Raw genomic sequence first — 14,902 nt, 5'->3', positions numbered from 1 at the left:
ACCTGGGCGTGGCAATGTACTCTAAGAAATAGTTAGTTCCCTCCTTCTGAGAGGCCAGGGGCAACGACTTGCTGTCGTTAGTGCCCTCTTCCAACTAGAGACAGAGAGAGAGACACAAACAGAGAGAGAGGAATAGAGCGACGTTACCAAAGAAACTGAGATCATAATCCACTTCATTTGAGAAAATGTACAAAAATGAATAAAATATTGAAAACAGCCTATCTAGTGAATTAAATAGAGTATCAGCATCCTACAAAAATATGAACCTTTGCTCTGTCTTTGATATTTTGTCCAAACACGAAAGAGGACTCTGCAGGACAGTCGTCCCTCGTTCCATCCTCCTCTTTGTCACGTTTCTAGATTAAACATATATTGAATTCAACTTTAAAATGTTGTTGTTGCCAAAAAAGGCATTTTTTTGAAAACCAAAAACTAAAACATCTGATTGATTTTGACAGTAATAATTTGGACTAAATCATATCCAAGAAGAAGGTCTTGGCAGTCACAACATCATGCAACTACAGGCAAAAATAAGTCGCTGCCATAGAGACGCATTCAATTATCGTTCCACTTTAAAATGATTTTGTTGCTGCACCGTTGTCACATTACACAAGCTTCTGCATATTAAAACAGGACCATGACGACAGTCCTCACCGGTGACCTGGCGAGGCCGTCTGACTGCTCAGTGTTGTTACGGAAGATGGTCGACCCTTCTGACGTCCCGTCTGTCGACTTCTTCACCCCGTTAGTGGACTCCGAGTTGGTCTTGGCTGGCGGGGCCTGGAGCAAGGCTGGCCGGAGGACACTGCGCAGTTGCTCCTTGGGTTTCTGACTGGGAACGCCTGGAACATAACCTGCTAATGGATTGGATCTGAATGCCTTACAGAACTAGTCCATTCACAACTATATCACACCTACCATGTACTATATTACAACATGCACGACCACGGACTATGTCAAAACTACGACCATGCACGTCCAATCATATTAACATGCTGTAACATCTACGTTTTAGGAGTTTTCCCTGACCATTTAACCTGAGAGTTGCTTTCTGTAATCCACACACACACACCAATACCCACCTGAACTAGGTGCCTTCCCGTGGATAAGAGTTGGTGGTTTTAAACAAAACCCTACTGGCTTCTCTTCTAGCAAGAAAAAAAACAGGAGGTAGAATTGTTAAAAAGACCATAAACAAAAATGGCATCTTTCAGCGTGTGGGGAGGGTATATTAATACCATCATAAAATTAACACAGATGAACCCATGGAGATACCATTTGTCTCTGCATCCAGTATGATGGAAGTTAGAGGTAGTTTCGCAAGGCAATCCTAACTAGCGTTAGCACAGTGAATGGTATCTGCTAGCAGTTATCATACTTTGTCATTGCGCTAACGCTAGTTAGCAACATCATTCAAACTGCACGCAGGGACAAATGGTATCCACGTGTTCATCTAGGGAAGTAGATAAATGGTTTCATTGACAAAATCACCTTAGTATCCCTTTAAAACTAAGCACTACACATTTATAGAAAGACACATTTCACTAACTGCTTGAATGAAGGTCATTTTCAAAGCTACATTAATGAGGTTCCCTTCTCACCTCAAAGCTAGTGTCACTAAGGTCTAGGAGATCATACACATTGGTGTTTAGTTTACCCTTCCCCCCCCCCCCCCCAGAATGGCCAAAATTAAGTCTTGTTTTCTTGATCTCCAAACTAATTCTACATATGTTTGGGAGCTTTTGAGCTGTGATTCTGTTATTTTGTCATTTCTTTCAAGCTTGATGTTTTGTGGCACAGACATTTTTTTTTGCTGTGAGGAAAATAACCATCTGTGAAAGTTTACTTCAGCACCTCATTTAGATGTTTGGTGCTTTGGAGGAGTGTGAGTAAGACACATTCAATGTCTACATTAAAACAATGTTTATTTTTCTCTGTCCTGCCATTCTTCCCTGTCAAGTTTAACCCATGGTACCTGTGTTTTTTTCTTCCTATAATGTATGCTTCTTGTCTATGTGAACCCATCTTGAATTAAGGTATTTGTGAGAGACTGCACATAAACCAAAGTTTAAAAAAAATCATGGTCATACCTTTTTGTTGGCTTTCCTTGCCATTGAGTTGTACTGTAACTTATTTGTGCATTAAGGGTGCTTTGGCCTGGACTACAGTTCACAAGCATACAAATACATGTCACATACTGGAGACTTAAACGAGTGGGAGCGTTTATAATGAGGAGGAACCATAGGAATGAAACACTATGCCTCACCTGGCTCCGAGTCCTCGGAATTCCCAGTGGGAGACTGCCAGAAACTTGATGGCATGAAGACATTGTTCTTACTAGCCACTGCAGAGAGCAAGAAGAAACATTACACACAAGGCAAGTTTCCTGTACTACTCTTCATGAATCAACTGAAACACAGTCAGCTTCTCTGATGTTTTCTACTACCAGAATGTGAAGACGGGAACTGTGTTGAAGATGAAGTCCTCTCTCTTTTCACCGGAGGACAATAGCCACCATCGTCTCTGTCTGAATCTGAAGCCCCCAAAAAAAGGAAAAAAAGACAGCCTTCAATTCACATGATTAAAGAGCGGACTGAACGCACCGATTCCACATTTGTTTCTCTGTCACTCATTAAGAAAAAAAGAAAGAGATATTTCAGTCTTTTGGGTGTGGTTGGATGTGGCAGTTACTGATGTTTGTCCCCCATGAGACGCCATAGGAACAAAGCCAGTATCACTCCTCAAAAGTCAGAGTGAACTCAAGAAATCTGCAATACATTTGGACGTTTTTGCTGAGGTCTTAGTCACGCAATCTAGTTAAGTGTTTGATAAAGTATTTGTCAAGAAAAAAAAATGTGCGAAGTTGTCTTATGTAAACAAAGTCTGCTCTGCTGGTTAGTCTGTCTCACGGTCTGTGTTCTGCAGTAGGATTGGATAGAGCACAAATCACCGCAGCTATGTATCCTGTGTTAGTGGACAAGTGAGCATTGTCGAAATCAAAACCAAACCCTCAAGTCAGTCATGACGAACTCAATTACAAAACTCAGTTTAGGACGAGACTGACTTTAAATGACCAAAATGTTCACATTTTCACTTTGTACTCAATTTTGATATTAGAATAAACATTTGACCCGTCTCAGCCTCCAGTATTTATGCTGCAGTAGTTTGTGTGTCGGGGGTCTATGGTCAGTCTGTTATATCTGGAGTATTTCTCCTATCTTATCCGGTGTCCTGTGTGAATTTAAGTACGCTCTCTCTAATTCTCTCTATCGGAGGACCTGAGCCCTAGGACCATGCCTCAGTACTACCTGGTATGATGACTCCTTGTTGTCCCCAGTCCACCTGGCTGTGCTGCTGCTCCAGTTTCAACTGTTCTGCCTGCGGCTATGGAATCCTGACCTGTTCACTGTGATTACTATTATTTGACCATGCTGGTCATTTATGAACATTTGAACATCTTGGCCATGTTCTGTTATAATCTCCACCCGGCACAGCCAGAAGAGGACTAGCCACCCCTCATAGCCTGGTTCCTCTCTAGGTTTCTTCCTAGGTTTTGGCCTTTCTAGGGAGTTTTTCCTAGCCACCGTGCTTCTACAACTGCATTGCTTGCTGTTTGGGGTTTTAGGCTGGGTTTCTGTACAGCACTTTGATATATCAGCTGATGTAAGAAGGGCTATATAAATACATTTGATTAATATCGATGCCAAATAGAAAAGTTTCTCTATCAGCGAAGTTGTTTATTGCATTCAGTTGCACTTTAATTAAGCAATAAGGCCCGAGGAGGTGTGGTATATGGCCAATATACCACAGCTAGGTGCTCTTCTTAGGCACAACACAACAAGGAGTGCCTGGATGCAGTCCTTAGCCATGGTATATTGGCCATACACCACAAACCTCCGCGAGGTGCCTTATCGCTATTATAAACTGGTTACCAATGTAATTAGAACAGTAAAAATAATTGTGTCATACGCGTGGTATACGTTCTGATAACACGGATCTCAGCCAATCAGCATACAGGGTCGATAAAGAACATGCCAGTTTAAAACGCCTCAGCTGGGCTCCAGCTTTGGAAATACAACACACCTCCTGGTAAACTAATTACAAGATTTATAAAAACGGACATCAATTTTAAGATTGGATGGAAAATATTAGAAAAAGGTCTTTAAATTTTTTTTTTGGGGCCAAATCTGATATGCAGATGTAGTCTTACCTTCTCCGTCTTCTCCACTGGATCCATCAGCTGCCTGCTGTAATAGAAAGCAGTACTGAATCTACTGTGTTTCTCAGTCTAAAAAAACAACAACTACTGAATCAAATGATGGAAGCTTTACAGTGAATTTCCATAAAGACCCACCCCTGTCAATGAATGTCAGGATGGAAGAAACAACAAGATGTGACTTACCTTCGGTGCTTTATCTTTTTGGAACACAAACATTGGTGGCACTATGGCAGGTTTCTCTGTTTCAAAAGAAGGAAAGGAAAGCATCTTTCATCATACAGAAGAAGAGTATGCTTCAGTGACTTGTGTGAAGTGTACGCCTAATATATATAAAAAAATTAAAAAAAGACACCACAGCCGGTCAATCAGTTGTTTGTTTGAAACACTTGTCACGGTGATCGTAAAAAAAAATTATAAAAAAAAAACAAGCGTCGTGAATGACCACCCTGCAGCAGTCTTGAGTTGACAAGTTCTGCCGTCATATTTATTTTTTTTATTTTTTTTGCAAACAGCTAGAAGGCCTAGATCTGAGCAACCCATGTCTGGCACACTTGATTCTCTCTGTTTAAAACACAGGAATGTGTTTCTAATTCTACAAAGATGCTCAGTGACACTTATGGAAATTCAGGAATATTGCATTTAGCTAAGCCTAGGCTAAACCATAAACCTGGTGAGTATTTCTGCCCCCCAAAAAAACCCGACACATGGATTTAGACATTATTTTCTCCTTCTTCCAACTTTCCGCTAAACTTGTTCTACCCACAAAGCATAGCAACGCTCACCACTCAGTTCAGACACTTCTGAATAGATGCCAAACATTCATGATGCAAAGCCTGAGAATAAACAACTTGCATTATAATCCTTTAGTCCATTTAAAACGAGTGGCACACAACACTGATTAGTTCAGTCACCAGAAAACAACCAGAGCCTTGAAGAGATAAGAGATTAATTAAATATTAAAACCTGCATCTAAAGCAAATCAAGCTTTTATAAAAGGACAAAAAGGTGCATCAAACAAAAGCTATTTACATTGCCTTCAGGAAGTAGTCATACCCTTGGACTTTTTCCACATTTTGTTACAGCATTATTCTAAACATTTAAATGTTTTCCCCTCATCAATCTGCACACAATACCCCATAATGACAAAGCAAAAACAGGATTTTTTGCTAATTTATATATTTTTTAAAACCACCACATTTATGTAAGGATTCAGCGATTACAGCCTCAAGTCATCTTGGGTATGACGCTCCACGCTTGGCACACCTGTATTTGGGGAGTTTCTCCCTTTCTTCTCTGCAGATCCTCTCAAGTTCTGTCAGGTTCAATGGGGAGCATTGCTGCACAGCTATTTTCAGGTCTCTCCAGAGATGTTCGATCAGGTTTAAGTCCGGGCTCTGGCTGGGCCTCTCAAGGACATTCAGAAACTTGTCCCGAAGCCACTCCTGCGTTGTCTTGGCTGTGCTTAGGGTTGTTGTTCTGTTGGAAGGTGAACCTTCGTCCCAGTCTGAGGTCCTGAGCGCTCTGGAGCAGCTTTCCATCGAGGATATCTCTGTACTTTGCTCCGTTCAGCTTTGCATCGATCCTAACTAGTCTCCCAGTCCCTGCCGCTGAAAAACATCCCCACAGCATGACGCTGCCACCACCATGCATCAATGTAGGGATGGTGCCTGGTTTCCTCCAGAAGAGACGCTTGGCATTCAGGCCAAAGATTTCCCTCTTGGTTTCATCAGACCAGAGAATCTTGTTTCTCATGGTCAGAGTCGTTAGGTGCCTTTTGGTAAACTCCAAGCGGGTTGTCATGTGCCTTTTACTGAGGAGTGGCTTCTGTCTGGCCCCCTCTAACATAAAGGCCTGATTGGTGGAGTGCTGCAGAGATGGTTGTCCTTCTGGAAGGTTCTCCCATCTCCACAGAGGAACTCTAGAGCTCTGTCAGGGTGACCATCAGGTTCTTGGTCACCTCCCTGACCAAGGCCCTTCTCCCCCGATTGCTCAGTTTGGACAGGCGGCCAGCTCTAGGAAGAGTCTTGGTGGTTACAAACTTGATCCATTTAAGAATGATGGAGGCCACTGTATTCTTGGGGACCTTCAATGCTGCAGAAATGTTTTGGTACCCTACCCCAGATCTGTGCCTCGACACAATCCTCTCTTGGAACTCTACAGACAATTCCTTCAACCTCATGGCTTAGTTTTTACTCTGACATGCACTGTCAACTTTGGGACCTTATATAGACAGGTGTGTGCCTTTCCAAATCATGTCCAATCAATTGAATTTACCACAGGTGGACTCCAATCGAGTTGTAGAAACATCAAGGATAATCAATGGAAACAGGATGCACCTGAGCTCAATTTTGAGTCTCAAAGCAAAGGGTCTGAATACTACAGTAAATATGGTATTTCTGTGTTTTTATGTTTAATACATTCGCAAAATTTTCTAAAAACCTGTTTTCACTTTGTCATTATGGGGTAAAGTGTGTAGATTGATGAGGATTTTTATTTTATCCATTTTAGAATAAGGCTGTAACGAAAAAGTCAAGGGGTCTGAATACTTTCCACAGGCACTGTATATCCTTTAGCTAGCTATTTATAGTCTATCTATCCTATGAGTGGCTCAAGTAGTCTACATGTATGGACAAGAGCATTGGATTTGGACCATCAAAACTCATGACCTAACTGAAGCCGACAGGACAACTAGCTCCTCTACAGGCCAGGGTCGGAGAGAGGACTGTCCCGCTTTCTAAATAAACACAAGCATATGATGCAGCTCAACTCACAATATTTTTAGCTTGACTGAAACAACTGTTGTCATAAGTGACAAACAGTTGTGGTGTATGACAGTGACACACACACTACATGACCAGGCAGGGCAAAGCAGATTTGGTGATTTCTGGGGTATCATAAAAATAAAATCAGACATCACGTTTTTGGACTCATTAAGCAGTTTTTACCTGATTAAATGTATATTCTTAAACCTTAAAATGATACCGCCGGTGCTTCTTGTTGACCAGACATTTTGGTAAATAGCCCCAATGTCAAAACAGTTTTAAAGTGTCCAAATCAATACCAATATGCAGAAACAGTTTGTGATATTGAAAACATAAAAGTGTACCATCTACACATACAGTGCATTCAGAAAGTATTCATACCCCTTGACTTATTCCACATAGTTGCATTACAGCCTAAACTCAAACTTGATTACATCCAGCTACACATAACACCCCATAATGGAAAAGTGAAAACATGTTTTTAGACATTTTTGCAAATGTATTAAATAAAATACAGAAATATGTAATTTACATAAGTATTCACACCCCTTTGCTATGACACTAAATTGAGCTCAGGTACATCCAATTTCCTTTGATCATCCTTGAGACATCACTACAACTTGATTGGAGTCCACCAGTGGCCAATTCAATTGATTGGACATGATTTAAAAAGAAACACACCTGTCTATATAAGGTCCCACAGTTGACAGTGCATGTCAGAGAAGAAACTATATCATGAAGTCCAAGGAACTGTCTGTCGATCTCAGAGATAAGAGTTGTGATGAGGTATATATCTGGGGAAACTATTTCTTGAATGTTCAAAGTTTCCAAGAGCACAGTGGTCTCCATCATTGGGAAATTGAAAAAAAACAAAAAAAATTGAACTCTCCAGACTCTGCCTAGAACTGACCGTCCGACCAAACTGATCAACGGGGCAAGAAGGACCTTGTCAGTGAGGTGACCAAGAACCTAATAACCACTGACAATTCTTTAGATGAGATGGGAGAACCTGTCAGAAGGACAACAGTCTTTACAGCACTTCAATATGGGCATTATCGTAAAGTGGCCCAATGGAATCCACTCCTGAGAAAATGTCTGGAGTTTGCAAAAAGGCACGTGAAAGACTACAAGCATAAGGCAAAATATTATTTGGTCTGATGAGACATATTTTACTCTTTGGCCTGAATGCAAAGCCCTATGTCTGGAGAAAACACAGGCACAGCTCATCACCCATCCCTACAGTGAAGCATGGTGGTGGCAGCAGCATCATGCTATAGCGATGCTTTTCAGCTGCAGGGACTGGGAGATTGGTAAGGATAGAAGGAACAATGAATGGAGCCAAATACAGGAAATTCCTTGAGAACCTGCTTCAGAGTCCAATCGACTTTAGACTGGGGGCGAAGATTTACGTTCCAACAGGACAAAGACCCCAAGCATACAGCCAAAGTAATGCTGGAATGGCTTCAGAACAAGAATGTGAAAGTCCTTGAGTGGCCCAAACAAAGCCCAGACTTGAATACCATTGAAAATCTGCCAAAAGACTAAGATTTCTGTTCACTGCTGCTCCCCCATCTAACTTAACAGAGCTTGAGAAGAATGGGAGAATATCCCCAAATCCAGATGTGTAAAGCTGATAGACATACCCAAGACGACTCAAAGCTGTAATCGCCGTCAAAAGTACTACTATAAAATATTGACTCGGGTGTGAAGTGAATACTTATGTAAATTAATTCTGTATTTCAATACATTTGCAAACATTTATAAAAACATTTTTTTCACTTTGTCATTAGTGATGGGCTGGGGGGAAAAAAAATCTATCCATTTTGAATTCAAGCTGTAACAACAAAATGTGGAATAAGTCAAGGGGTATGAATACTTTGAAGACACTGTACATGTGCAACAATATTAATCATTCTACTTTCTTTAAACAAACACCTCAAACGGCACAAGCACCAAATACCCTGTTGTTTTGACATGTAGCAATAAATCACTCATCAATTAAGAAGGAGATATGTACACTGCTGAAACTACCACAACTCAAAAACCACTTGGAAACTGGAGATGTTTTGCTACCTCACTGGTTAGAGGACAACCTGCAGCTACCTCACTGGTTAGAGGACAACCTGCAGCTACCTCACTGGTTAGAGGACAACCTGCAGCTACCTCACTGGTTAGAGGAGAACCAGCAGCTACCTCACTGGTTAGAGGAGAACCAGCAGCTACCTCACTGGTTAGAGGAGAACCAGCAGCTACCTCACTGGTTAGAGGACAACCTGCAGCTACCTCACTGGTTAGAGGACAACCTGCAGCTACCTCACTGGTTAGAGGACAACCTGCAGCTACCTCACTGGTTAGAGGACAACCTGCAGCTACCTCACTGTTTAGAGGACAACCTGCAGCTACCTCACTGGTTAGAGGACAACCTGCAGCTACCTCACTGGTTAGAGGACAACCTGCAGCTACCTCACTGGTTAGAGGACAACCTGCAGCTACCTCACTGGTTAGAGGACAACCTGCAGCTACCTCACTGGTTAGAGGACAACCTGCAGCTACCTCACTGGGTAGAGGACAACCTGCAGCTACCGCACTGGGTAGAGGACAACCTGCAGCTACCTCACTGGGTAGAGGACAACCTGCAGCTACCTCACTGGTTAGAGGACAACCTGCAGCTACCTCACTGGTTAGAGGACAACCTGCAGCTACCTCACTGGTTAGAGGACAACCTGCAGCTACCTCACTGGTTAGAGGACAACCTGCAGCTACCTCACTGGTTAGAGGACAACCTGCAGCTACCTCACTGGTTAGAGGACAACCTGCAGCTACCTCACTGGTTAGAGGACAACCTGCAGCTACCTCACTGGTTAGAGGACAACCTGCAGCTACCTCACTGGTTAGAGGACAACCTGCAGCTACCTCACTGGTTAGAGGACAACCTGCAGCTACCGCACTGGGTAGAGGACAACCTGCAGCTACCTCACTGGTTAGAGGACAACCTGCAGCTACCTCACTGGTTAGAGGACAACCTGCAGCTACCTCACTGGTTAGAGGACAACCTGCAGCTACCTCACTGGTTAGAGGACAACCTGCAGCTACCTCACTGGTTAGAGGACAACCTGCAGCTACCTCACTGGTTAGAGGACAACCTGCAGCTACCTCACTGGGTAGAGGACAACCTGCAGCTACCGCACTGGGTAGAGGACAACCTGCAGCTACCGCACTGGGTAGAGGACAACCTGCAGCTACCGCACTGGGTAGAGGACAACCTGCAGCTACCTCACTGGTTAGAGGACAACCTGCAGCTACCTCACTGGTTAGAGGACAACCTGCAGCTACCTCACTGGTTAGAGGACAACCTGCAGCTACCTCACTGGTTAGAGGACAACCTGCAGCTACCTCACTGGTTAGAGGACTACCTGCAGCTACCTCACTGGTTAGAGGACAACCTGCAGCTGCCTCACTGGTTAGAGGACAACCTGCAGCTACCTCACTGGTTAGAGGACAACCTGCAGCTACCTCACTGGGTAGAGGACAACCTGCAGCTACCGCACTGGGTAGAGGACAACCTGCAGCTACCTCACTGGGTAGAGGACAACCTGCAGCTACCTCACTGGTTAGAGGACAACCTGCAGCTACCTCACTGGTTAGAGGACAACCTGCAGCTACCTCACTGGGTAGAGGACAACCTGCAGCTACATCACTGGTTAGAGGACAACCTGCAGCTACATCTTTCCGAAGGCACTGTATCAATTATTTTTTTATTGGAATGTCGGGTGTTGATTTCGGGAGGCTGCCATCACAGAAAAGCGAACCAAAAAAACACTTCAGTTAAAGCTACAATATGTAACTTTTTGTGCAACGACCAAATTCACATAGCAATGTGTGCTATAGAGCCATCATTCTAATTGAAAGCTTCTATGTGCATTATTTCTATGCTTCCAGTTAAGTATATTTTTGCATATTTTACTTTTCGGTTTACACCAGCTTCAAACTTTTGAAAATACTATATTGTTTGGCTATGTAAAATACTTAACAGCAGTTTAGATGGTACAATGATTCTCTACACTTGCTTGTTTTGTCACAAACTTATATTAGGCGAACTATTCGAATTTTTGAAACCGGGAAATGGCGGAACGAATTCTGCATAGTGCATCTTTAACTAGTCTCCATAGCGTCTGTGCAGCAGCTTTAACGTTCCTACCACTAGCCTAGCTCCCAATCAGATACATCAAGACAACTTAGTAAGCTAGTTACATCATATAGGCTAACTAATTTAAATACAGTCACAGACAAGTCAGTGAATTTACAAGCTTCAACGCATCGCGTTGATTTGGCGTAAGAATAGGCTCCTCCAGCAGACTTGTTAGTTATTGTACTAGCTACCTAGTCCTCTCCAGTTCCGAATGGGCAACATTCATTAAAATTGCTAACTATCTCGCTGGCAAGTGGGGTTTTGACAGATAGTTGGCTAACCTTTCAAGAATTCAGGGTTTTACTGGCTAGCTAACTGTCCTTCACAAATAACACTCCTGCTAAAGTTAGCCATAGCCGGCGAAATGACTTGCTACTCCTTGGCGGGGGCTAACGTTGGCTAGCTGATGAAATTGTTAGCTAGTTAAAGTAACGTTAGATGTGACAACCACAAATAAGCAACCCACATAGCTAAGTAGGAAGCAAACATGCATTAACGTACATTACTAGTTGATTATATATACACACACCTTACTAACACGTAGTTAATAGTACCATCATTTCTGATTACCTAGCTAACGTTAGCCAGCGTCCCATCCCCGCCTAAAAAAGAGACGCTTGCTCTGAAAGCTAACGTTTTCTTTTGTATGCAACCGGAGTTGACATTTTTTTTCATTCAACTGTTCTCTTGAAAGGCTGCGAAGCACAACTTTTAGCACACAGTAATTTAACTATACTTAAAACGTAACGTAAATAATCCAACGGTTTCGTTTCCTCACACGACCACTGCTCACCTTCATTTGCCAAGTCCGCCATTTTCCTTCTTTGCTCACACCCACAATCCACCACGCAAAATACGTGAAGGCAGAAAGAAACAAATTTCGCAGAAGTAGAAGAAATCGCTCAATATCGATCACCAGTAGAATTTCTAATGGAAACGTAGAACATAATCAATATCTTCAATATTAACGTAGGATTTGTCTATCATTAGCAGCAATTCAAAGTGTTGTTTTCAGAGAGAGCACCATCCAAAGTAGCTTAATCAATTTGTAACCAAGCTAATAGGAGATCTACCCCTAGGCTAAGACCATCAACTCCAGGAGAGATAAAAAAATAAAATAGTCTAACGGCAAAATGTGTAGAATTGTAGGTTGAGAGAAAATGTTGCTGTTTTTAAGCTAATTTCCAGCTATTCTACGCATATTGCCATGGGGCAGAGAGAAACATTTGTAGTTTTATAACTTAACTTATGCTATTGTACACATTTTGCAATGAGGCTGAGAGAATTTTGAATTTTTAAAGCTAATTTTCTGGTATTCTACTAGGACTGACCTCAATTAGTAGAGTGGTTGATTGTTGGTAAACCAAGATTGTTTTAGTCAAGCAGTAACATACATACATACATACATACATACATACATACATACATACATACATACATACATACATACATACATACATATACACACAGTTGAAGTCGGAAGTTTACGTACACCTTAGTGAAATATATTTAAAATCAGTTTTTCACAATTCCTAACATTTAATCCTAGTAAAAGTTCTCTGTCTTAGATAAGTTAGGATCACCACTTTATTTTAAGAATGTGAAATGTCAGAATAATAGTAGAGAGTGATTTATTTCAGCTGTTATTTTTTTCATCACGTTCCCAGTGGGTCAGAAGTTTACATACACTCAATTAGTATTTGGTAGCATTGCCTTTAACGTGGGTCAAATGTTTCAGGTAACCTTCCACAAGCTTCCCACAGTAAGTTGGGTGAATTTTGGCCCATTCCTCCTGACAGAGCTGGTGTAACTGAGTCAGGTTTGTAGGCCTCCTTGCTCGCACATGCTTTTTCAGTTCTGCCAACACATTTTCTATAGGATTGAGGTCAGGGCTTTGTGATGGCCACTCCAATACCTTGACTTTGTTGTCCTTAAGCCATTTTGCCACAACTTTGGAAATATGCTTGGGGTCATTGTCCATTTGGAAGACCCATTTGTGACCAAGCTTTAACATCCTGACTGATTTTCCTTCCTCATGTTGCCATCTATTTTGTGAAGTGCACCAGTCCCTCCTGCAGCAAAGCACCCCCACAATATGATGCTGCCATCCCCATGCTTCACAGTTGGGATGGTGTTCTTCGGCTTACAAGCCTCCCCCCTTTTCCTCCAAACATAACGATGGTCATTATGGCCAAACAGTTCTATTTTTGTTTCATCAGACCAGAGGACATTTCTTCAAAAAGTACGATCTTTGTCTCCATGTGCAGTTGCAAACCGTAGTCTGGCTTTTTTTTATGGCATTTTTGGAGCAGTGGCTTCTTCCTTGCTGAGCGTCCATTCAGGTTATGTTGATATAGGACTCATTTTTACTGTGGATGTAGATACTTTTGTACCTGTTTCCTCCAGCATCTTCACAAGGTCCTTTGCTGTTGTTCTGGGATTGATTTGCACTTTTCCCACCAAAGTACGTTCATCTCTAGGAGACTGAACTCGTCTCCATCCTGAGCAGTATTTATTTATTTATTTATTTCACCTTTATTTAACCAGGTAGGCAAGTTGAGAACAAGTTCTCATTTACAATTGCGACCTGGCCAAGATAAAGCAAAGCAGTTTGACACATACAACAACACAGAGTTACACATGGAGTAAAACAAACATACAGTCAATAATACAGTAGAAAAATAAGTCTGTATACAATGTGAGCAAATGAGGTGAGATAAGGGAGGTAAAGGCAAAAAGGCCATGGTGGCAAAGTAAATACAATATAGCAAGTAAAACACTGGAATGGTAGATTTGCAGTGGAAAAAAGTGCAAAGTAGAAATAAAAATAATGGGGTGCAAACGAGCAAAATCAATAAATATATACAGTAGGGGGAGTGGTAGTTGTTTGGGCTAAATTATAGATGGGCTATGTACAGGTGCAGTAATCTGTGAGCTGCTCTGACAGCTGGTGCTTAAAGCTAGTGAGGGAGATAAGTGTTTCCAGTTTTAGAGATTTTTGTAGTTCATTCCAGTCATTGGCAGCAGAGAACTGGAAGGAGAGGCGGCCGAAGGAGGAATTGGCTTTAGGGGTGACCAGAGAGATATACCTGCTGGAGCGCGTGCTCCAGGTGGGTGCTGCTATTGTGACCAGTGAGCTGAGATAAGGGGGAACTTTACCTAGCAGGGTCTTGTAGATGACCTGGAGCCAGTGGGTTTGGCGACAAGTATGAAGCGAGGGCCAGCCAACGAGAGCGTACAGGTCGCAGTGGTGGGTAGTATATGGGGCTTTGGTGACAAAACGGATGGCACTGTGATAGACTGCATCCAATTTATTGAGTAGGGTATTGGAGGCTATTTTGTAAATGATGTCGCCGAAGTCGAGGATCCGTAGGATGGTCAGTTTTATGAGGGTATGTTTGGCAGCATGAGTGAAGGATGCTTTGTTGTGAAATAGGAAGCTGATTCTAGATTTAATTTTGGATTAGAGATGCTTAATGTGAGTCTGGAAGGAGAGTTTACAGTCTAACCAGACACCTAGGTATTTGTAGTTGTCCACATATTCTAAGTCAGAACCATCCAGAGTAGTGATGCTGGATGGGCGGGCAGGTGCAGGCAGCGATCGGTTGAAGAGCATGCATTTAGTTTTACTTGTATTTAAGAGCAGTTGGAGGCCACGGAAGGAGAGTTGTATGGCATTGAAGCTCGTCTGGAGGGTTGTTAACACAGTGTCAGCGTGGTCCCATGGTGTTT

At 42.3% G+C, this 14,902-nt stretch overlaps 1 protein-coding gene across 5 annotated transcripts in view; it reads right to left on the bottom strand.

The window, feature by feature from the left end:
• The window catches only part of LOC115157548 (ran-binding protein 3), a 37,435-nt gene extending 25,402 nt beyond the window's left edge, over nucleotides 1–12,033 (bottom strand). The window contains exons 1-9 of one of the 5 annotated variants that reach the window (XM_029705904.1): nucleotides 11,964–12,033; nucleotides 4,403–4,458; nucleotides 4,211–4,247; nucleotides 2,447–2,533; nucleotides 2,267–2,344; nucleotides 1,083–1,148; nucleotides 655–857; nucleotides 267–356; nucleotides 3–94 (exon numbers count right to left, since the gene is read on the bottom strand). In XM_029705904.1, the coding sequence (XP_029561764.1) occupies nucleotides 3–94; nucleotides 267–356; nucleotides 655–857; nucleotides 1,083–1,148; nucleotides 2,267–2,344; nucleotides 2,447–2,533; nucleotides 4,211–4,247; nucleotides 4,403–4,458; nucleotides 11,964–11,985 (731 nt within the window). In that variant the 5' untranslated portion in view covers nucleotides 11,986–12,033. Of the gene's footprint in view, nucleotides 1–2; nucleotides 95–266; nucleotides 357–654; nucleotides 858–1,082; nucleotides 1,149–2,266; nucleotides 2,345–2,446; nucleotides 2,534–4,210; nucleotides 4,248–4,402; nucleotides 4,459–11,740 lie in introns of all 5 variants that reach the window. The other 4 variants (XM_029705905.1, XM_029705906.1, XM_029705907.1 and 1 more) reach the window with 4 other exon arrangements.
• Nucleotides 12,034–14,902: the final 2,869 nt, after the last annotated feature.

The sequence above is a fragment of the Salmo trutta genome, chromosome 21 (assembly GCF_901001165.1).
Source record: "Salmo trutta chromosome 21, fSalTru1.1, whole genome shotgun sequence".
NCBI lineage: Eukaryota > Metazoa > Chordata > Actinopteri > Salmoniformes > Salmonidae > Salmo > Salmo trutta.
Note: the sequence above shows the minus strand (reverse complement) of the source record. Positions and strands in the feature narration are given on the sequence as shown.